Source organism: Accipiter gentilis, chromosome 33, assembly GCF_929443795.1.
Source record: "Accipiter gentilis chromosome 33, bAccGen1.1, whole genome shotgun sequence".
In the NCBI taxonomy this organism is placed as follows: domain Eukaryota; kingdom Metazoa; phylum Chordata; class Aves; order Accipitriformes; family Accipitridae; genus Astur; species Astur gentilis.
This window is the reverse complement of record NC_064912.1, coordinates 18,834,893-18,857,467: the sequence shown is the minus strand read 5'-3', so window position 1 is coordinate 18,857,467 and position 22,575 is coordinate 18,834,893. Positions and strand designations below refer to the sequence as shown.

Below are 22,575 nucleotides of genomic sequence, written 5' to 3'. Positions count from 1 at the left end.
GGAGGGCTTTCGGGTAAATAATCCCAGTGGTTTCAGCCAGGGAGATTTCAGCAGGGTGAGGACGAGCGCCGGTGCTCACGCAACAGGTTGGCTGGGCTGGAGCCCTGGGGCCAGTCCTGCTGTGCCGGTCCGGGCTCATTCCTGGAAGCCCCCGGCACCACACCAGCCACACCGCAGCAACGCGTGTGGATTGAGAGACCAGAGGGTGAACTGCGGGGTATGTAGGTAATGGTTTACTACGGTAATGTGCAACAAGAAATAAGGGTTATCGCAAGCCGTACAGAACGTCACGAGACACATACCCGATCACAACCCGCCCCGGCCCGAATGCACGAGTGGATTCACAGCTGATGCGGCAAATGGCCCCGTGGCAGCGACGGCAGAGAGGGACTGGACGTGGTGCGCGAGGGGAGCCGGGGAAGGGCGCCTGGAAAACACCTCTCCGCAGGGTAAGGAAAATAGGTATTTATCTCTGGTTCCTGCGATGCCGGGTAAAAGTGCAATGCACGAAGGCTGATGGGTGGCGCAGGGTGCAGGGGCTCCTCGACGGCGGGGTGAGCACTGGGTGCCAGCCCCCCAGCACTGACGGTCCATCAGCGTCCCCTCGTGCGTGGGCACTGGCGTGTCCCCACGTACCACCCCCAGCGACCGCAGCCTCGTCCCGGCCGTGTCCCCCGTCACGCAGCGGGGACCGCTCCCACACCGAGACCTGCCGAAAGGGAAGGCTGCGTCCCACCCGATGCTATAAATCTCACCCGTAACTTTTCAGGACCTCCCGCACACGTCACCCACGTTCATTCTTTGGCAAACAGGTTCGTGGCGTTAATTTACAGCTTCGGGAACCGCCTGTGGGTGCCTCTCCCCTCCCTGGCCACTCCTGGGAGATGGGACGGGCAGGGACGGGACCTGGGAAGAAGGAGACACCTCTTCTGCTCCCCCAAACCTCCCCCCGAGCCCTCGGGTTCATGAGCCATCGCGGTCCCCGCTCGGTGCCCAGGGCTGGTGCGGGCAGAGCCGCCCGCTGTGCACCAGTCCCCATCCTGCAGCGGACGGCAGCACTTTGGGCCAAGCCACAAAATCAAGGTGACAGCCACCTCCTGCCCGGCGGCGCGGCACGGTGAGCTGGCACCCACCAGCACCTGGGGACGCAAGGGCCGGGCGATGTGATACCCCGCGGGGTTTCGGTGACCTGCACGGTGCTTTCAGCCGTGAGGAGAGGGCCGTGTCGTTTTATTCCCCCCTCAGGGTTGGAATATTAGTTGCGGGAAACCACTGTCAGCTGCATTTTAAATGGGACATGGCTTGTGGGATGACAATAACTCTGGGCACGTGCTGATGGTGCCGAATACCCCGGGGACCGGTGGTCTGTATGCAACGGGCTCCAGTCACCTCTGTCCCTCCCCAGCCCACTCCAGCTGCCCTGCTCTCTTCGTTTCCTAAATGTGCTCTAAGGGCTGCAGAGGACAAGCAGGGTGGGAAGGAGAGAGAAGAAGTGGCACGCCACCGACCAGCAAAAAAAGAGCATTTCCAGAGAAACTCTTCTTGGTATCTTGCAAAGCTCAGCGCCAGCGTGAGAGCCGAGCTCCTTCCCACTCTTCGCATCAGTCCTCAGCCTTTCTTTTGGCTTCAACCATTTCCTCGGCTGCTCTCGCTGCTCCAGAGTCCTCCCAAACTGCCCACCTGAAGGACCTGCCCCCAGGACGCTCCGGTGCCAACAGCCCCGCAGCAACCAGAGGAGCCACGCGGTGGGACCAAAACATGATACTTATTCCCCCTCGTTTGGGTAAAGCAGAAAGGGGCTTGTGTTTTCTGAGCTGTCTCAGCAGGGGTTACATCCACACCCAGGATAAAAGTGGGCACTAGGAAAAGGCAATGCTAATAGAAGGTATAATAAGATCTGTTAAAAAAGCTTTGGGCCGCTGGCTCTCTGACCACAAAAGTACTAGAAATACACTCATTTCCGAGACCACCCGTATTTCAGAACTGCTAAAAGACTAGATTCTTCTCATAGAAATTTGAAAAAAGTTTAAAATCCATTCCTATCAACTCACTCACCTTCAACAACCTTTAAAAAAAAAATCCGTGGGCTAGGGCAAGAAGGAAAGCGTGTGGGCAGGGACGGGCAGGCAGCACGTCCTCGGTGGCAGGCAGGGACCTCTCCTGCGCCCATCGCACAGCCCACCTCCACGGGCAAAACACCCGGGGCTGCCCCTGCACTAGGGAGGCTGTCGGTGCCCCCAGGCTGCATTTCAGCCTCCTGATCTCCCACCTCCCACACAACGCGTGTGCCAGGGAGCGCAACAGGCTGGAGCGAAGGGAACTGGGGACACGGACACCGAAGCTGTACCCGGCATGTTCTCCCCTCCCTTTGCTGAGCTGCATTTTAGCATCCAAGCACTGAGGGTTTGCGGATACGTCCATCACGCTCATGGCAAAGGCATCGTCCGTGCTGCCCCAGCTGTGCCTGAGCCCTGGGACAGGGATGTAAAGCTTTGGGGTCACTCTAAGCTGGTACGTGACACACTGACTCTGCTGCTGAGGCCCAGAATTAGGAAAGGGGCATCCAGTGGCCAGATGGACGATGTGTATGTTAAAACCCAAACCCATCCTCATCGCTGCTAAAATCTGCCTAATCCCAGCCCCAGAAGTGAGGGAAGCCATGGCATACAGAAAGCGCAGATGTGGAGTCAGCGCTGGGCTCCGCGGGGACCCGCTGGGACGAAAATGGAGCATTGGGCTGGAAATGCAGAGACGTGGTTTGTGCTCACTCCAAAGCCCACTCGGCCAACCACTGCTCGCAGCGGGCTCGCTGCTCCTCTGTCTCCAGGCTCTTGGCTTCACTCGGTGCCTCATCTCCTCCGCCACCAAGCACGGCTTCCCGGCTCTCCTCCTCCTCTTCCCCCTTCTGCATCACCTTGTCCTTCAGCTCCTGGATGATCTCATCCAGCCGGTGAGTGACGTGGTGGGGCACCCAGTTGCTGTCCATTGCGGTGACGAAGGGGTCGGGTGCGCAGACCTCAATAAGCTCCTTGCCGGTGGGGATGCGCAGGTAGTATGCGTGGAGCATCATCCTATAGGGACTGCTGTCCTTCTTGTGGCTGTAGGTGAAGTCCCCCACGATGGGGTGGCCGATGGCGCTGCAGTGAACCCGGAGCTGATGAGTCCGCCCTAAGGGGAGAGCGGGAGCAGAGGAATCAGGGATGCGGGTTATCCCTGAACCCCTCCTCAAAGGCACAGCGGTGCGAGGTGACAACGCACCAAACGGCATTTGTCCCCCCCCAGTCTGAGAACCTGAGTCCTCTGTGAGCCGAGTGCAGCGCTCAGCACCGCTCAGCCCTTTCTAGGCTTTATTTTCTACTGTGCCACCGTGCTGCAAGCAAGGTCCAGGGCTGCAAGCCCGGGTCCCGCTCCAGCACCTCTGCTGCGTGTCTGTCCGTCCTCAGCAGCCCCCCGCACCCGCGCTGCCCCGGCCCCGAGCTCCAACCTGTCAGCGGCTGCAGCAGCACTTTGGTTACGGGGTCTCCGCTGTAGGACCCGTGCTCCAGCACGATCAGCTCCGACTGGCAAGGCTTGGGATTTTCACAACCTGCAATGAGATCCAGAGGCGGGGGTCAGCTCCCTCCGGCGCAGCCCGGGTGGTCCGGGCAGCACAGGGCAGGGTGCAGGAGCCGCTCACCCTCCGTCCCGTCGATGCACATCATGTGGGTCATGCCCTCGGTGGTGTTCTTCCCTATGGCGTAGCGGATCGTCATTCGGCTCTGGCTGACGTGGCCCCTGACCTGCAGGGCAGAAAGCCGGTTTGCAAACCGAGCCCCGGCACTCGCTCTTCGCCAGCACCGGGACGACAAGCGGCAGAGGCCAAGCTGCAGTTTTGCAAACTCAGAAGCTACATCCAGAAGCAAGACCTTGCGGAACGGGCTTACCAGGGCGAGATAGGCTTTGGTCACCAGCCGGTCTTTAAAACACTTGTAGGCGCTTCCCGCCGCCGCTTTGTTGAGCGCGACGCACAGGGCCCCGCTGGTGGAGAAGTCGAGCTGGTGGCAGAACCTGGGGAGGAGACGGGAGGGAGAGGAGCATCCCCGGGCGCTCGGGCAGCATCCCCGGCAGGGCAGAGCCCGTTTCGGTCCCCGACCGCTCACCTGAAGCCGTAGTAGGTGTCGGGATCGGCCAGCTCGGGGAAGCGGTACTTGAGCTGGCTCTGCAGGGTCAGCGTCTCGTACCACATCTTGCTGTCGATGCGGATGTCCCAGTGCTTGTTGACCACGATGAAGTCGGAGCTCTGGTACAGGATGGACAGGTTGTCGATGGTGCCCGGCTCCATGGCCAGCGCCCTGCGGGGAGCGTGACGGGGAATTGCGGGGGGATGCGCAGGGTGGGAAGAGCCTCCGGCCGCAGCCTGTGCACCCCGGGGATGGGCACAGCACCCCGGCGGAGCGACGGGACCCGGCGGGAGCGGGCAGGGAGCCGAGCCCGGGGCGGGGGGGCGGGGGGGGGGTACCCCCGGCGGGACTGGAGAGGTACCGGTACCGGCGTCCCGCTGCACGGCTCCCAGACGTCCCGGTATCACGCGTGGAGGCCCCGCAGCCGCACGGTACCGGTCCGATCCATCCCGACGGCGGGGCTCGGCCCCCCCACCCCCCCCCCCCCCACCCCGAACCGCTGCCAGCCGGGGCCGGGCCGCGATCTCGCCGGCTCCGGCCGGGATCGCACGCCGCGGCGCCCCGCTGGGGACACGCGGGACGGACGGAGGGGAGGAGACGGGACACGGCGGAGGGGACACGCAGGACCGAAGGGGACGGCGCTACCCCGGTCCCGACCCCCGCTCCCCCCACCCCGGACCGACCTGCAGCGCCGTCCCCGGGCCGGGCCGGGCCGGGCGGCCAGCAGGGCTACATTGTATCCACCGGCGGCGCGGCGCCCAGCCGTGCGTCGTATCCAATCAGCGCCGTCACCGCCTCGTCCACCCCGCGCGTTCTATCCAATCAGCGCCGCCGCCGCTTTCGGTCGGCGCGTCGCGTCCAATCAGCGGCGGCTCCGTTACGGCGCGGCGGCCGGAAGAGCGAGCGGACGGGCGGGCGGGAGGGCGCGGTACCGGTGCGGGTTATGGCGGACCCTGAGGAGGGATCCGAGGACGGCTTCTACCAGCGGTTCGCGGACGAGCTGGAGGTGCTGGCCGAGCTGGGAGGTGGGAGCTGCTCCGGCGCCGTGTCCGGTACCGGAGGTGGCGGTGGAAGGAGGGAGGGAGCGGCCGGGCTTTGCGCGGAGCCGCCCGTGCCCCGCTCCACCGTGGGTCTCCCCCGGTGACCGGTTCTCCATGGCGTAACACCTCTTACAGATGACCCATCCCCGCTCGCTGGCCCTAAAATCTCCCAGTTCAGCGGGAGGAGGCACTCACCGGAGGAGCCCGACCCCACCGGAGGGGACAACGGCCCGGTGGGCACCAAGCCCGGGAAGAGGGACCGGGGCTGCGACCCCCCCGGCTCCCCGCCAGCCTCCGCAGCCCGCAGTAGGTTTGACCCAAACCAGCTCTGCTGCCCCGGTGGGTCCCCGGGTGCTGCCGACCCTTCATCCCCACCCTGAGCCGTGCAGGGTGCTGCTGGAGGGGCAACCGAGTACCACCCTTGGGTCATCCATCCTTCTCCTCTTCTTCCCGTCCCGGTATCTTCATCCCAGCCCCAAAACCGAAGCGACAGCGCCTGGAAGCTGTTAAGAAGCTCAGCTTTGGTGGGGATGATGAGTTGGGTCCTGATGGCCTCCGGGGTGCTGGTCCAGAGGCGCTTTCTGTTCTCCAAGCTGCCAGGTTGGCCACCGTGAACCCCGCTTTTAGCAGGGGCGAGGGAAAGGGCCCTCGAACCCCACCTTCGGTGGGGTTCGAGGGCCCTTTCCCTCGCCCCTGCTAAAGAAACCTGGTGTTCTCCAGCCTGGAGATAAGCGGCATGGCCCCGCTGCAGACCACACCACCCTCCGAGAAGAAACGGGTCCTCAAGCGGCCACCCATCCTGGAGGACTACATCAACGTGACGTCCACCGAGGGTACCAGGGTCTTCATGGTCGTGAGAGATGATCCCTCTAGGACAGGGGTGGAGGTAAGGAGGGATCTGAAGGCTGGGCTTGCTTCTTTGTGACCTCCATCCGTGATGGAGTGTGAAATGTTTGTGCTGAGCGTCGGTGTGAACGTCGGTGTGTGTCCTCTGGTCCCGGCAGCTCCCCGATTCCCTGGGCTGGAATGCACGGAGGCCGCTCCACTTGCTGGGGGTGCCCTTCTCCTACCTGAAGGAACAAGTGAATGAAGAGGTATCACATCTTATACCGGCCTTCCCGTCTTCCCCTGCCACCCCTGGATAGCCACAGCATTGGCCCCCGAATCTCTGTTCCTCCCAGCCCCGGGTTAGTGGGGCGTCTCTGACCCCCCTCTCGCCCTTTTTGTGCTGAAGCGTCGAAGGCGTGTTCTGGAGGCATCGCAGCAGCTGACGGAGATAATAAATAGGTGAGGTGTTGGGACGAAATCCCACTCCTGTCCCTGCCACACTGTCACATGCGGCTCCTGAGATGCTCCAGTGGGGTCCAGGTTTTGGAGACCTGTGAGCAGAAGAGCTTCTTTGCCTTCAGCATCCCCAGCTTGGGAAGTCCAGGTGTAATTCCCAACCCTGCCCTGACTCCCTGGGTGGTTTGGGGCAAGTTAATTCTTTCTTGCAGTTGCCTCGAGAGTGAGACCAGCACCGAGAGCCCAGAGCCCAGCGAGGGAGCGGAGCCGGCAGAGGAGGAGTCTGCGCTGCATTGCCTCTGGGTGGACAAGTTCACTCCCCGGCGCTACCTGGAGCTGCTCAGTGATGATGTGAGGTGCTAGGATAAGTGGGGGCTTGGGGTTTTGGGTGCGTTTGCCACTTCTATAACTCTTCCTTAATGCTGTGGGATCGAGGTTTTCTGGTGCTGCCTTTGATCGCGGAGGCTTTCGGAAGCACTGGCTGGGGAGGTCTGTCAGTGCTAGCCCTGCCTGGGGGCAGTCCTGCTGCCGAGAGCTTGGGGTGGGGGTTTTTCAGCTGTAGGCTGTGGACCTTCCAACAAAAGAGACTCTAAAAGATGAGCGAAATAAGACAAAAAAGATTGGGTGGACTTTAGCCAGGAATTGTTGGCTATTTTTTTTTATTATTTTTTTTTTAATATTAGAAGAAGTTTTGTAGGGAATTGGAAATTATGGAAAAGGCTGAGGAGCGCTGGGTTGACCTCAGACAGATGAGGGGCAGCAGGGATGGGGCCGATGTGACTTGTCCTCGGTTGCCCTGTGGGATGGTGGCCGAGCCAGGAAGGGAGGCCGCGTTTCCAGGCTGTCCCAGAGAGATGCCAGGTGGAAACCTGAGCAGCATCTCCCGTGGCATGGGAATGACGTGCCATGCGCTTGAGGTCTGTCTGGGCAGACACGCTCTGCGTTGCCTCCCTGGATGTGGCTCCTTCCTCTGCAGGCCACGCTGGTTTTTGAGCTGTGAAGGAGAGACCTCTCTCTGTCCTCGGCCAGATCCTTAAGAGGTTTGATGGCGTTTGCTTGCTTTCTTGCCCAACGTGCAGTACACAAACCGCTGCCTTCTGAAGTGGCTCAAGCTCTGGGACACGGTGGTGTTCGGGAAGGAGAATGCTGTGAAGAAGACCAATCCCGGTGCCAAGGCTCATCGTCCGTTCAACCAGCCCAAGGAGCAGCAGAATAAGTGGAAAACGAAGGTGCAGCTCACAGAGGAGATTCTGGAGGCTGAGCTGGACCAGCACAAGAGACCCAAGTACAAGGTGAGCAGGACAAGAGGCCACTGTGGTGGGTCTCCTCTCCAATCCCCCTCATCCCACCACCATGGTGAGGAGCAAGACCTTCCAGTACAGATCCAGGAGAAACTGGATTCCTTGTTTCTCCTTAGAGAATGTGGGGTTTTCTCATTTCTTCTTCTGTTTGGGCTTGGGTAATGTGATAACAAGGGGAAAAGAACAGACTTTTTTCAGCCAAATTAAATGGGCCAGTTAAGGAAAGACGTACCCTTTTGTAGCAGAGGTTGGTTTTGACATTTTTTGTTAGGGACAGACATGCCATGCCTTTGAGCTAGACTTTCTGCATCTGGAAGAGAGCAATGATGCTCAAATGCTGAAGGGAGCAGAGATAACTTATCCAGGCCAGTATACCAGCTTTAACCGGTCTAGTGAGTGGATATAAAAAAGGGGCAACAAAAAGATATACTAACAGCATTGCTTCTCAGGAGTGTAATTCTGGAAGGGATTTTGTTCAGCCTTTTCTATCTGCTGCCCTGCAAACTTAAACACGTGCACAAGGGAGGCTGCCAGGATGACTCTGTCACCTCTGAGAGTTTCTGTTACATTCTCCTTGCTCCAGTGACTTTCCCTCCTCCCCGTGTGTCTACAAACCAGTGCAGCACCTCCCAAGACTGGTTTGCAGGCTGCAGAGCCTTATCCCCTCGCGTGGCAGCCTTGGTCAGTGCTGGAGGAAGCCCTGCCTCGCCGCTTGCCGGGCTGAAGTTACCTCTCTGCCGCAGGTAGCCCTGCTCTGCGGCCCACCTGGCTTGGGAAAGACCACGCTGGCCCACATCATCGCGAAGCATGCGGGGTACAACGCCGTCGAGATGAACGCCAGGTGAGTCCAGCCCTGCCCTGCCCCAGAAGCTGGTGGAGGTGATGCCGTGCCAGAGGTGGTGCCGTGCCACAGCAGCCTGGCACTGGCTTGTCTTGCAGTGACGACCGCAGCCCAGAGGTTTTTAAAACCCGCATCGAAGCTGCCACCCAGATGAAGTCTGTGCTGGGTGCCAACGAGAAGCCCAACTGCCTGATCATCGATGAGATAGACGGCGCGCCCGCGGTAAGCCCAGCCTGGATCTGGCCACCTTTTGCATTAACTGCTTAATTATTGCCCTTTTAGCAGCTCATCCATTTTAGGAGCGTCTTCTAGCCTCTGAACTGCAAGAGTTCATCCTTTCTGTCCTTGATTTTTTTTTTTTTTTTTTTTTTAAATTTTTTTTTTTTTTTTTTTTTTCCCCAAGGCATCTATCAATGTGCTGCTAAACATCATCCACCGTAAGGATGCGGAGGGCGAGGCAGCAGCCGGCACGGGCCGGAGGAGGCGGCGTGAGGATGGACTGTTGCTCAGGCCCATCATCTGCATCTGCAATGACCAGTTAGTATCAACTGTGTGTCTGGGGAGGGATGGAGAGCTGATAGCCCTGCCCCAAGCGAGGAGGCAGCTGCTGTTGCCTCTAGCCAAAGCCTTCCCATGCCGAGTTATCTGCCGTCAGACCTGCGGCTTAGAAGTACCTTATGAAAAGTAAAACTGCAACATGCTCAGCTTTCATGAAACCCCCCAGGTTTTGTATCTGCTGGGGTGACTTGTAGCTAGGTGTGAGCATACAGTTGCATTTGCGCATGCCCAAGCGTGCAGGGGTGTACAAGCATCTGCTAAATAACCCGCCTCTCTTTGAGCAGAGCATTAATAGCTGGATTTCTTCCTCTGCTAGGGTCGCTCAGAGACCCCTGTGCTTCCCTTTGCCAGGTACGTCCCTGCTCTCCGGCCGCTGCGGCAGCAATCGTTCCTGCTAAACTTCCCTCGGACGTCGCCGTCCCGGCTCGCCCAGCGGCTCTGCGAGGTGCGGTGCGGCCGAGGGCTCCTCTTGTCCCACCGGCCGGCCGGCCTTCGCTGCTGACCCCCCCTTCTCCCGCAGATCGCCCTGCAGCAGGGCATGCGGGTGGACATGGGCGCGCTGCTGGCGCTGTGCGAGAAGACGGAGAACGACATCCGCTCCTGCATAAACACCCTGCAGGTACTGGTGTCACTGGGAGGGCTCGGGGGGACACGGACTTGCTGCGGCTCTTGACTTGATCGGTTGGGGATGGAGGGGGAAAAAACTGTCCCCCGTGCAGATCCGTAAAGCGCCCTGTGTTATTTTTAACCTTGATTCCCCTACAAGCGGAGGAGGAGCGAGGTGCTGCTCTCTCCAGCTTTCCCCGGCACCAGCTAGCTGTTGCGGGCATCCCCTCCCTCCCGGTGGTGCCTGTACCCCCCCAGCCCCTTGTTTGTGTTGCAGTTCCTCCATGGCCGAGGCCAGAAGGAGCTGAGCGTGCAGATGGTGCAGATGATGAAGATTGGCTTGAAGGACCAAAACAAGGGGCTCTTCTCCATCTGGCAAGAGATATTCCAGCTCCCAAAGGTCCAAAGGTAAAATGGGGTGGATTTAATAGGTCTTCTGTCTGCTTGGGGCACCCAGCTTCATGGTACCCCCTGACCTGCTTGCAAGATTTGTGGTGGAGAAACCTGAAAGGTCCTGGAGAGCTGGTTTGCCCTGCAGCAGACACGGCTTTGTTTCGGCTTATTTGTGTGTCCAGAAGCTCTTTGGCCGCTCTCTTTAGTGCCCAATAATTTGTCATCAGTATTGCCTTTGGTCCGGTTTGCAAGGGTCCAAATATTCCTCGCTGGTCCGTTCAGCGCCAGGGCACCCTGAGCTCTTCCCTTTGGGCTCCCCCCAGGCACAGGATAGGAATGGACCCCGCTTTGCCAACCCAGCTCCTGGTGGGTGACGAGGACCTGTCGCACCTCGGGGGGACGGCTGGCTTCAATGTGTCCTCCCAGCGCTTCCACCACATCCTGCACCTCGCCATCTCCTCGGGGGAGCAGGAGAAGCTCACCCAGGTAGAGCAGCCATGGGGGGGACCCAGGTCCTTTCCTCTGCTGTGTTGTGCTGGAGCGGAGCTCAGAGGGATGCTCAAAATCCCAGCCGCGTGCTCCGACGGGACCATCCGCCCAACCTCCAGCCGTCTCTAATCCTGCGCCTGCTTCCAGGGTCTGTATGACAATTTCCTGAACATGAAGCTGCGGGACTCCAGTTTCAGCTCGGTGTGCTTGGCCCTGGAGTGGTTGGGCTTCTCCGACCTGCTGAACCGGGCTGTCCTGCACGAGCAGAGCTTCCAGCTGATGCGATACCTGCCCTTCCTGCCCGTGGCTTTCCATCTGCTCTTCGCGGCCACCAGCATCCCCCGGCTCGCTTATCCCAGCAGCCATCACGAGGCAAGTACCGGGGAGGGCACGGCAGCAGCGTGACTCCGGCTCCGTCACCCGTGGAGGACGTCTGTGGTCGCAGCTGTGGCTGAGCCCTCCCTGCCCTCTCCACCCAGGCCCTGGCCAAGCTGAACCACATGCAGAACCTCGTCGTGTCCATGGTGTCGGGGATAACGCCCAGCGCCCGCAGCCGTGCCGGCCAGCAGTCTCTCGTCTTGGAGGTGCTCTGTCTGCTGCTGGACATCATCGCCCCGAAGCTCCGACCGGTGAGTGCCCACCAGCCCCCTCTCGCTGCAGCGGCAGGGGTCCTGCCTGGGTGACGTGTCCTGTCTGCAGTGCCCCCCAAAAGGGCTGGGACACGTCCCCTGCGCTGCATCACCAAGGCTGGGCTATCCCGGACCTCTGTCCCAAATTTGGGGTCAGTTGGATGTTGCAGCTGATGCATAAGTCAGAGGGAAGCCGGGGACGCGGCGCTGGGTGCATGGGGGGGTGTCCTGCACCTCCTGGACCCCTGCAGCCGGGGGTGAGCTTGGCTGAGCCGGGGTTTGGGGAGCTGTTGCAGTCTCCTTCCAGCAGCTGGTTCACGTGCGTGCGCAGTCGCGTTGGGTGCATTTACCCTTCGGGCCGTTGGAGGGGACTGTCCCGGCTCCGTGAAGTACATGTGTCCCTAATAGGAAACTAAACTTGGTCTGAACCTCGCGGGTATTAGCTGTCGTTTCTCATATAGAAACAAACCCCGTGCTTCAGGTTATTTTTATGTTTAGAAGTCATTACGGATTAGCGATGCTCTCCCCTTTCTGGGCTCCGCTTTCCTCCCCAGGTGAACACCCAGCTCTACAGCCTGAAGGAGAAGCAGCAGCTGGCAGACCTCATCAGCACCATGCTGGCCTACAACCTCACCTACCACCAGGAACGCTTGCCCGAGGGCCAGTATGTCTACAAGCTCGACCCGTAAGTCCCGAGGGCGAGGAGAGAGCGTAGGGGTCGAAAATAACAGCAGGGAGTTCAGGAAGGAGGCTGAACCTGAAAGCATCGTGGCATCGAGTTGGTTTCTTGCAGCTATTGCTCAGGGGTTTCTCTGGTGATGGCAGCTGGGTTGGCGCGAGCTGCCCGGTGCTGGGGTGGCAGCAGGGACCCGACTTTCTCCGATGGCAGCTCTGCGGGGATTATCTGTTTTTGGTTTTTTTTTAAAGGAGGAGCCCTGGAGCCTTGCGGGTGCTCGGGGCTGCCGCTGGCTTTTCTCCACCCGCACGCTGCGGCTGCCCTTGTCACCCTCTCGGGCTGAGAGCGAAGCGGGACTGGTTTTGCTTTAATGGGATTAAAGGAAAGGAAGCAGCTGCCTTTGGCTCTCACCGGAGCTGGCAGAGGAAAGACCGAAGCTGCTGGGGACTCGTGGCATGAGGGGAGAGCAGGTCCACCTGGACACGTTGCCCACAGGAGGTCACTCTAGCCGTGATTAATTTGTATATTAACAGCCGGCTATTGCTAGACTTGAGTCTCACTGCGCTTTAAGTATATACAGAGCCATAAATGCTCCCGAGGCTTTGGTGCAGTAATACAGACCCGACCACAGCTAGGAGCAATGCTAATGTCTTCCTGGTGCAAAGTTAATTACAAAAATTAGCCTCTGTTAAATCAAGCAGCTGTATCTAATTACAGTGAAGTGCTTTATTTTTTTTTTTTTTTTTTTTCCCCACGGAAAGGCCTGCGGGAGCTGCAGGGGCTGTAGGGAGCCATCCTGCCCTGCCCTCCCCACGCCAGCCTGTGCCACCGAAACACGGCTGTGGGGGAACCGTGGGACATTTGGGAGCCACATGGCACAACCAGACATGTTGCTTTGCTTTGCTTCGCTTTTTTTGCAAATTCTGAGCCTGTTTCCTGGCCATGCGCAGCAATGATGGGGACCATGGGGGTGTCACGTCCCAGCATCTGTCTGGCAAACAAAGCTGTTGTCAACAGCAAAACCTGTGTTTTCTCTGTAAAACTTTTAAAATCATAGATTTGACAGGTAATTTCTAAATGACTGCAAAGCCACCTGACGTAGGACTTTGCTCCCTTTATTTTAAGGGGAATAACATTGAATGTGTGTAAAGTGTGAAATATTTACAGCAGGCAAAGGAACAGGCCCAGCTGGATCTTTGGTGCCGGGGCTGCGCCTGGGCTTTTGCTGTACCGAAACAGGCCTAACTCAAGATCTGGTGCATGAATGCCATGAAGAATAAAACTGCTCTGATTAGCCAAAATTACTGTTCATGGCTGTATCTCAATTAAATCCCTCCCCGCAGGCACCTCGGGGTTCATGCGAAGGGTCGTAGTGCCGCTCGTGCCCAAGCTGTGATGTGACCGTGGCTTATTCAGGGCAATCTGTTCAGCACAGACCCGCCTGCAATTTCCTCTTCTTGCATTAAAAACAAGATTAAAAAGCATGTAATCCCTCCTGAGTTCCCATTCAGCTGAGTTGCCCTGCAGCAACCTGGCTCCGCACACCCGGCACCGTTCGCTGGGCATCTTCGAGTGCTGCCATCGGACACGGACACTCGGAGAGGGCAGCGATGGGGAAACCGAGGCACCGTGACCAGGATCATACCGAGAGGCTGGGGGGGGACGGAGCTGGGAGTCTGGTGGGTTTCCTGTGCCCGTGTCGGGCTGCAGTTTGCATCATGCTTTTTATATTATCCATATTGATTTATTGTCTCTGGTCCCGCCTCTCCACGATGCAGGAACGTGGAGGATGTCTGCCGGTTCCCGGACCTGCCAGCTCGCAGGCAGCTCACCTACCAGGCCAAGCAGCTCATCGCCAGGGAGATCGAGATGGAGAAGATGAGGAGGACGGAGGCTTTGCTGCAGGCGCGAAACCTGGGCGAGGTAGGGAGGACTCGTGGTGTTCTGTGGTTTCGGGGTGGGGGGGGGGGGGTGGGGTTGGTGGGTCCCTCAATGGGGATAAAGTCCTTAGGGCTGGTGTGGGGACTTGGTCTTTCCAAAGCGGCCAGTGGCTTTTGCTCTGCAAATGGAAATCCAGGATTAAACTCCCCCAGTCTCAGCCGTCTGCCTGCCCATCTGCCTTCAGGGCAGCACATCCACGCTGGGGTAAACGTGCTCGAAAGGCTCATCTTTTTTCAGGAATTGCGGAAAGAAACGCTCACTCTGAGTTAAAGCTTTAAACCCTTCGACTCTCTAATGAGGGCTGCGATGAGATGGGAATTTTAGTTCATGTGGCTGCAATTTGTATGTGTCCAGGGGGGAGCTGACCTGCTCTTTCCTGCCTGCACGTTCCCTCGCTGCTTCACTTTGATCCTCCCAAAGGTCCCAAAGCCCCTGGGAGGAGCAGAGTTACTCTGCCCACCGCCGAAACCCTCCGTGGAGCAGTGGGCAGGTGGCAGGAGAAGGTGGAAGAGGCTGAGGAACAGCTCGGGTGTAGCTGGTGCCTGCCCTGCCCTGGTGCCACAGGGATAATTAATCCCCGAGAGCCCCTTCTTGCAGCAGAAGGGCTTTCTCGGGGGATGCGTGGGGCAAAGTGATGTTGCAAAAACATCTCTGAAGCCTCCTTGTTTACACGGTGCCGACCATGAAGTCCCAGGGAAAGGGACTGCAAACACACACGTGCCCAAAGCGCTGCCAGGGCTAATCCCACATGCTGCTGCGAGACAGAAAATGATGAAAAAAAAATCACTTGGATATTGTAATCAAACCCAGCAGCAAATAGAGGCGGCGTGCGGGACGGGTGACAAGGCACCATCCTGCCCTCAGGCTGTGCATCACCTGGGGGGGATGCCCGCACTTTGAGCTTGGCCGGCCCCGAGGGGACCCTCGCTCAGAGCTCTTCTCCCCACAGGAGCCCGGGAATGGCCTCGGTGAGGAGGGGGAGCGAGCGGACGTGGGGCCGGCAGTGCCCCCCAACCACCACCAGCGCCTGGAGCACATCGTCCAGAGGGCGGTTGTGGAGGACAAGGTGAGGGGGCTGGAATTTCTAACTAATTTCCTACCAGCGTGTACCTTGGCTGCTAGCGACTGGCTGTCTCTGTTGGTATTTGTTTATTTTTAGTACAGTTTCTTTTAAATAGAATAGTTCGGCACCACGCGTCCCGTAAATGCATCGCTGGGTTTACAGCATCGGGATGAATTAGATCTGGGTGACATTTATGGATGTGGCGTGCAAAGCTTTCAGGGGCGGGGAAGGAAAGAGATGTGGATATTTGGGCTAAAATAGCTGAATTTTGGCTCTGCGGAAGCTGCGGGGTCAGGGGGAGAGCTGCTCGCGGGGTGTGGAGGTATGTACGTAGGTTGGGAAACTATCCATCCTCTGCCGGTGCAGCGGGTGAGCCGGGCTGGTCCCATCCCGAGCATCCCAATAGTGGCCAAGAGGAGAAAGAGGTGGTCCCCTGCCACCGCCCCTCTCCTTGGGCTCAGCTTCGAGACCTCGGCTGTCCGTAAAACCCCGCTTTAGCACGACAAACCTCAAAGTTTGTCTTTCCCATCCCATTTTGAATGCTGTTTGCATTTTTACTGAGACCGCTGGCCCTTTCTGCAGGATTTGCATTCAGCTCCTGCTCAGCGGCTTCCTCCTGTGCCGGCTGCTTAAAGGGGGAAGGAGCTGGGACAACACCGAGCGACGGCCCCACGCAAGACCCCCGGCGAGGGGCTCCTCTGAACTGCCATGGGCTGACTTTGCTTAAAATTGGGCAGAGCTGAGCGGTGTCACCGAGGTCTAGCCTCCCGCTGAGCTGCCAGAGAGAAACTGGGTTTACTTTTGGCTGTCTCTGAATGTGAGCTGTAAATGCAGGTACCGACAGGAGCCGCCTTCACCTTCTGCTTTTTGCTTTTCGCAGCCCGAGACCGACTTTTTTGGGCGGCCGCTTCAGCGGCAGCGGGTGGCCACGGCCCCGGGTAGGTGGCGGAGGGATGGATGCTGATGGGGGGGGGGGGGGGGGGGGGGGGGTGTCACAGCATTTGCGGCCCTTGGACCCCCCCCAAGGTGCCCAAAAGAGGGGCTCTGTCCCTAAGCGCTGCACCCCGGGGGGACATCGGCAGGGTGGGGAGGGGGATATTGAGCAAAGTGACCCCGACGCAGCAGACGGGGGGGGTGCCTGGGGGCAGGTTGGTGGATTCTGGCAGCGTCCAAAGAGCCAGCAAATACGCTGAGCTGGGGAGCACCGTTGTGTGTACGTCAAGTGTTGGCAGGATTGAGGACGTGGGAGCATCAGCTTTGTGCAACTCCCCCCCCCCAAGCCGTGCCCGTGCAGCCTGGGTGTAAGTTGTAACTTTAAGGTTAAGAGTTTCTGCAAAGTTTTGACATCGATATTCCCCCCCCGAAGCCCCTCAGACCTCCAAGGAAGAGTCGGTCGAGAGCCAGATGGGAAAAGCCGTGGGGAAGAGCGATGTCTGGTTCCGGTTTAACGAAGGGGTTTCTAATGCCGTCAGGAGGAATATTTACATCAGGGACCTGCTGTAGCAGGGCAGAGATGAAGCCCAGGAAATTATATAGATGGAACTGAAGGGATAAGCTGGCTTTTGGCTTTCTAACCCAGGGACGGGGCGTGTGTGCATGATCCTTGTTTGGTTTAGTTTTTTAGTACCAACTTGTTTGTTTTTTTTTAAAAAAATAAAATATATATTAAAAAATTAATCATGAAGTATTGTTCTGTTTATTTCATTTATAAACCCTTAGTTGTCATATTTTGCCTGTTTTGCTGCAAAATTATATCCTACAATATACAAAAGAATAGTTAAAATCACTGAAAATGTTTTATAAAAGTTCTCTTCCTTTACAAGTTGAAAAATTGACCTGCTTGATGGCAACAGTGGGAGAGGTGAGTTGAAGTCTGTGACACGAACTGCAGCCTAACCCCGAAGAAGCCTTTGCTGCTCGCGTCCCCCCGCGCTGCCCACCCCCCTCGCTTTCCCCATTTCCCCCCCAAAAAAAGAAACGCTTCTACAACTAAAAATAAGAAGACAAGATGAGGGTCGGGTTTTTGTTCAGGTAGTCATATTCGGAAGCTAGCTAATAAAAAAGTGTACATTCATTGTGGGGGAGCGAGGGGCCGCAGGAGCCGGCGCAGGCGGGGGCTGACCCCTCAGAGGATGGTGCATTTGCCTTTCTCCACCCAGGGGTTGTTTTTCATCAGCTCCGGGTTCAAGAAAGGATCTTCTGGAATGCCGTCCTCGATCCACTTCACAAACCTGCGGAGAGGGGAGCGAAGGGGTGGGCATAGACCACCGTTGAAAACACGTCACCCTCGGCGAGGGACGCGGGGCAGGGGCTGCACAGCAGCAAAATTGGGGGGGGAACGGCAGGGTCCGGGGTAAATCCTGCTCTGGGGGGAGCGATGCTGGGATGGTGGGGTGCACCCTGCTCCGGTGGCAGCGGGCACGAGCTGTCCCAGTGCGTGAGCCCCCCCGTGCACCTGGCTGGTTTTTGGATGGGGGAGCTAAGCACGAGGCAAGTTTAATAAAAACCTTTTGTCCCCCACATCTGCGGCTGCCCACGTGCTGCTGGCATGGGGACGGCCCTTGCACCGTGTTTTAAAACTTATTTGCTAAAGTAGCTTTTTTCTGGTCCCCCCCCCCCACTTCTAAGAGGCCAGTGAGCGATGGGGCCATGGGCTGGGTTAACTGGTGGGATGTCCCAAGACCCTTCATGTAAAGCACAAACCAGGGAGGGGGAATACCTGTTCATGACTTTATTTTAAAGGTTTAAGTCTTTTGAATTCTGCAAGGGGTGGGGGGGGCTGCACATTCCCCTGGCTGAGCCCGGAGCATTGGGGGGGCTCCTGGGAGGGGGGGTCCCACGGCTGCTGCCACATCCCGGCCACCACTGGAGCTTGGGCACTGGAGAGGAGTTGGCACGGGGGGGGGGGCTTTGCGGAAAGGAGCAGTTGGGGGGCTTTGCAGGCACTGGCACAGGGGGCTTGGGGGGGGGTAGAAGAACCATAAAGGGAAAAAAAATCTCTAAACCTGCCTTTTTTTGGGAGCCTGGGGTGATTTCAAGGGGGATGTTGGTGCTGGCCACGGGGTGGAGAAGAGTGGACGCTGCTCGGGGGGGTTGCGGGGATGGGAGGGAGGGTGGGCACCCACTTACTCGGGTATTGTCTTGGACGACATCTCCCGCTTGTAGGCCAGCTGGTACTTCAGGCTTTCCACCTCCTTCTTCCACTGCGGGAGGTCCCACTCATCCATGGCGGCAGCCGGGGGCTCTGGGGGGCTGAAAATGAGGACGTTGGTGCCGTACCCCATGGCTGCAGCCTGCCCCGGACCCCCCCCCCAGCTCTGCACCCCCCCAAAGACGGGGTCCCCCAGGATGGGGACAGCGTGCCACCATGCTCCAGGGGTGGTTTCCAACCCCATGATGGAGCAGCCCATGGCTCCGGGAGTTTTTGGGGTTCTTCTCATCAGGCAAAGGCTGCACCTACCTGCGGGCATGGGGGCAGGTGCCCGGCGCTGCCCTCTTGTAGCCGTGCCGTGCCCGCGGGCGCATGCAAAACCCGAGGACCGAGCCAGATTTGACTGCAATTTGGATGGTAGTATTGCTTGGGGTGGAAAGTGGCAAATAAATAGCAACCTGAGGCTATTTATCTGGGGATTGGGGGGGTTGCCTGGCCTTCTCCTGCCTGGCCGCAGCCCCGAGTGGGGCCAGGGGGAATTTTGGGCATCCACACGGCTGTATAGACAGCCCTGGAAATGGCTTACGTGGATGGTCACCTCTAATTTGGGGAGCAAGTGAGACCACCACGTACCCCCTCGCATCCTTCCCCCAGCCCAGCAGCGGCCCCAGTTGCTGGCTAACGGTGGGGACGTGCACGGTGGGGAAACTGAGGCACGGCCGCTGATGGGGCATAAGCTGTGACCGCAGTGGCGTGAGACCTTCTGCGAGCACCTGGGTTCCCCCCGTGCCACCCCAAGAATCGGTGGCACGAGGGGACCTTCCCCTGCCTGTGCCCGGCCGTGACTCCCGGACCCACGCAGAGGCACAGGGCAGCACCCCGGGGTGGCTGAACCCCAGGGATGCCCGTGTGCCCCAATCCTGCACCCCCAGGTCAGGCAGCAGCCCCCAGCAAGGGGCTGGGTGTGCTGGGGGGGGGGGGGGGGGGGGGCGCAGAAAATCCAGCCACGCACCGGCACAGCTTGGCAGCTCCACGGGCTGCCCCAGCTCGGCTTCTCCGCAGAGCATCCCCTGGAAAAATAGCTGGGAATGGGAGGAGGATGAGCACCCAGAGCCCAGCATCCCCCCCTCCCTGCACCCACAATCCGGCCTCTCCCAGGGCTCCGGTCCGGCTCTCCTGGAAGCAGATGGGGACCAGCATCCTCATCCCCACTCCAGCCATCCCAGCAGCATCCCAGCACCGCGGCCGAAGCCTCCACCTACCTCGGTCGGAAAAGGTGTTAGCGGGGGCCGCGTCCGTCCCCGCCGGCTCGGCAAGCCGCCCTGGCCTTGCCCGCGTTGCCTCCTGCGAGCGTTCCCCTCGCTGTTGGCGAGCCCAAATCCTCTGTGTAATCTATTAATGCACGGCTGGTCCAGCTGCCTCCAACACGGCAGGAGCCGGATAATGGGAGCGTCCTCCCCCCGCTGCTCCCAGGGGATTTGGCTCCGCTGAATGCGAGCGCCCAGGATGGAAGGAGCATCCTGGTACCCGGCGGCCGAGCTGCCGAAATGGGGTTACCCCAGCCTCCCCCAGAGCCCTAAGGGACAGAAGGGCCCCTAAGGAATGGGGGGGGGGGGGGGTAACCTGTGGTGGGGCACAGGGGTCCCCCAGGGAGGCCCTTGCTCCTGCCTGTATCCCTGCCTGCATCCCTGCCTGCATCCCTGCCAAAGCCAGCCACCCCATGGCTTCTCCAGATTTCTTCTTTCCTCCTGCTTCTCTGATGCTGGCGGAGCTGGGGGGGATAGGGAGAGGTGTGTGTGTGGGTTGGTTAAAAAAAGAAGAAGAAAAAAAAAAAATGCAAAAAGCAAGCAGTTGGAGACTAACCTTACAGTGGGTGAAGGGGCAGGGTCAGCACAAGGGGAAAAGTGCAACAACATTAAAAAAAAAGAAAAAAAAAGAAAAAAAAAGTGTGACTTCTTATAGGGAGGGGAAAAAGCCCACTAACAGTTGTCAGCTGATTAAAGGCAGTGTAATTAATGCAAAAGTAAAAACACAAAGAAGTGAGAAGACCCCCACCCCCACCCTTCATTAAACAATCAATTAAAAAAAAACCCCAAACCCTTCAGGTAATTATGGTGACAGCAGCTTTGCATTTAAAAAAAAAAGCAAAGCAAGGGTTCCACAAAGAAAAAACTGCCCCAATCCTGCCCTAGAGCCCCTCCTTCACACCCAGGGCCCAGGTCTGTACGGGTGGCTCTTTGTCCTCTCTAAAACACACCTGGGCCACATTCATCCAATTATACAAACATATGCCAATGTCTAGTATACACACAGATTAAAAAAAAAAGTGTGTGTGCATATACACATGTATGTTTACACATACACACACACATAGGTATGCATATATATATCCCATATGTATGGAGGTTGAATAGATATATTCATATGTATAGGTGTATTTATAATTTGTTATACATATTATATACTATATATTACATAACATACATAAAAGTAATGCATATATACACATATACTGTATAAATAGATATATACGTTTCTATACGTAGGATGCCTCTTCCAGTAGGCAGAAGCCTTTATAGCATTAAACTGCCAGAGCTATTTCTACCGAGCAGGAGGCCGATGCCCCGCAGCACCGACTCGGGCACAGAAGCCGAGAGCAGGACGGTGGCAAACGTGGGGGGCCGGGATGAAGCCGGGTTCCCCTCCCAGCCCTCAGCCTCCGCGGGCGATCGATGGCCATCAGAGTCTCCCCGGCAGCCTCACGGAGCCGCCGGCCCTCCGCCTTTCTCCGAGCGAGGATGCTGGAGTCTGGGGCTTGGCCAGGGATCGATGGAGCTGGTTGGGCCAAACCCTGAGCAAGCCGTAGCATGAGAATTTTTTTTTTTTTCACCCAAAGGAAATCATAAATATATATATATATTTTTAATTGCAACACCAATGCTGAGCTTTTTTCTGTTGCAAACAGCCGCGGGGCTCCTTTGGGGCGGCTGCGGCTCAGGGCAGGCGCCCCATGCTCCAAACATCACCGGCATCTATTAACGAGGTCAGCGATACCAAACACTGAACCGCAGATTATCTGGCTGTTGACATCAATCGTAATCTCCCCGTGCTGCTTCCAAACAATTATGGGAAAGGCTTGGGTTTAACGATAAAATGACACTGGAGACGGGTTATTGGATTTCCATGGATTTTCCGCAATCTGATGGCGGCGAGGGCTGAGTGGGGCTGGCAGAGCCGCGCGGGTGCAGGGCAGGGTCCAGCGAATTTAGGAGCCGCCGTCAACCCCAACGCTAAGTCCGGAGGGTTCACCACGCTCATCCCTCGTGCAGGCAGCAGCTGCCTGCCAGCGGGCTCCCCCGATGCGGGCAGGGAGCCTTGTCTTGGCCAGGCAGGACCAAGGCAACGTCTGCCCAACCCTTGGGGGGTCAGGGACGGACCCGGCCGTGGTGGGTGGGTGGGCGGCAGCCCCCCGGCACGGCAGATTGCCGGGCCCGCATTAGCTACCCCCACCAGCTTTGTAGATTAAAGAATTATGAACTCCTGAAGTTTTGCAATATTAATGATCGTAGCCATCTGTTAATCTGGCAGCCAGCAACAAGCTGGTGTTTTTTTTTTTTTTTTTTACTTTGCTTAGTCCAGTTATTAAAACTGAGTATTTTTGGTTTGGCAGGCAGCTGGAGGAGTGTGACTCCTTTGTGTCCCATGGTGGCTGCGCAATGACTCGCATCCCGCTCCTTACGGCTGTCCCTGTGTAATTCCGAGAGCAGGAGGAGAGGAACTGCCCAGGCAGGAGCTGGCCCATGGGCTGGGAAGAGGATGTCGTATGTGACGAATGGAGCCTGGTGCTATGCTGCACGCGACCCAGGGATGCTGGCTGGGGGTGAGGGACCGCACCAGCGACGAGCCGCCAGCCCCCACCACCTTGCAAAGCCGTCCCTGGGAAGCATGGGGTCTGCCCTCAGCACCGGCTGCTAATTATGGCTCTCTTTGGGATGGTATTTTAGATAACTCGGTTCTCTGGTGCGCACTCCGAAGGGATAAACTCATTTAGCAGGTTAATTAGTGTCCTTGGTAGAAACGGTATCAGCGGTCTCCCAGCCTGCTGAGCAGACGAGGCTGGGAAGCAGAACGCAGGCAGAAGCAGCGTGTTTGGGGATGGCCCCGGCTCTGCTGGCACCGTGGCCGCGAACTCAGCCCCTGGCAGTTGTATCATACACACCCACCCTTGCCCACGGGGTGAAGGGTAAAGCTGCCCACTTCATGTTCTCGGTTTGGATCCAGAACGATCTCAGCCGCATTGTCCAAGCTTACCCTGTTGGGATGTGCATCACCCTTCTCCCCTTGAAGAGAGCTGGAAGAGGCACACAGATTTACTGGCAGCACTGGCTGGGGGGTTGTTTATTTGTTCTCAGTATAACATTTACGAACTCCCCCCCCTCTGGC

The 22,575-nt window shown here is 58.0% G+C and overlaps 3 protein-coding genes across 9 annotated transcripts; 1 reads left to right on the top strand and 2 right to left on the bottom strand.

Moving 5' to 3' along the window:
* Window positions 1-211: 211 nt before the first annotated feature.
* Window positions 212-4,954, bottom strand: RPUSD1 (RNA pseudouridine synthase domain containing 1). 4 transcript variants are annotated; one of them, XM_049791490.1, is made up of 6 exons: window positions 4,844-4,954; window positions 4,140-4,279; window positions 3,924-4,047; window positions 3,677-3,779; window positions 3,485-3,586; window positions 212-3,168 (listed from the first exon to the last, which is right to left on the bottom strand). In XM_049791490.1, the coding sequence occupies exons 2-6, from the start codon at window positions 4,223-4,225 to the stop codon at window positions 2,765-2,767; spliced, it is 819 nt and encodes a 272-aa protein (XP_049647447.1). In that variant the 5' UTR covers window positions 4,226-4,279; window positions 4,844-4,954; the 3' UTR covers window positions 212-2,764. The 4 variants fall into 4 exon arrangements, with proteins under 4 accessions (XP_049647447.1, XP_049647446.1, XP_049647445.1 ...); XM_049791489.1 differs by having other exon boundaries at window positions 4,140-4,331; window positions 4,844-4,948; XM_049791488.1 differs by lacking the exon at window positions 4,844-4,954 and adding an exon at window positions 4,522-4,613 and having other exon boundaries at window positions 4,140-4,331.
* Window positions 4,955-5,080: 126 nt separating this feature from the next.
* On the top strand, window positions 5,081-16,606 carry CHTF18 (chromosome transmission fidelity factor 18). 4 transcript variants are annotated; one of them, XM_049791390.1, is made up of 22 exons: window positions 5,081-5,185; window positions 5,336-5,506; window positions 5,674-5,800; window positions 5,921-6,086; window positions 6,205-6,294; window positions 6,435-6,487; window positions 6,697-6,835; window positions 7,564-7,776; window positions 8,529-8,626; window positions 8,725-8,848; window positions 9,030-9,163; window positions 9,536-9,629; window positions 9,705-9,803; window positions 10,068-10,198; window positions 10,507-10,669; window positions 10,820-11,044; window positions 11,152-11,301; window positions 11,856-11,986; window positions 13,756-13,900; window positions 14,868-14,984; window positions 15,862-15,919; window positions 16,348-16,606. In XM_049791390.1, exons 1-22 carry the CDS (start codon window positions 5,104-5,106, stop codon window positions 16,482-16,484), a joined length of 2,847 nt encoding a protein of 948 aa, XP_049647347.1. In that variant the 5' UTR covers window positions 5,081-5,103; the 3' UTR covers window positions 16,485-16,606. The 4 variants fall into 4 exon arrangements, with proteins under 4 accessions (XP_049647347.1, XP_049647346.1, XP_049647348.1 ...); XM_049791389.1 differs by having other exon boundaries at window positions 5,083-5,212; XM_049791391.1 differs by lacking the exons at window positions 15,862-15,919; window positions 16,348-16,606 and adding an exon at window positions 15,564-15,855 and having other exon boundaries at window positions 5,083-5,212.
* A 341-nt stretch (window positions 16,607-16,947) lies between these two features.
* On the bottom strand, window positions 16,948-19,602 carry GNG13 (G protein subunit gamma 13). Its single transcript, XM_049791219.1, has 3 exons — window positions 19,395-19,602; window positions 18,111-18,233; window positions 16,948-17,212 (listed from the first exon to the last, which is right to left on the bottom strand). Exons 2-3 carry the CDS (start codon window positions 18,206-18,208, stop codon window positions 17,107-17,109), a joined length of 204 nt encoding a protein of 67 aa, XP_049647176.1. The 5' UTR covers window positions 18,209-18,233; window positions 19,395-19,602; the 3' UTR covers window positions 16,948-17,106.
* Window positions 19,603-22,575: the final 2,973 nt, after the last annotated feature.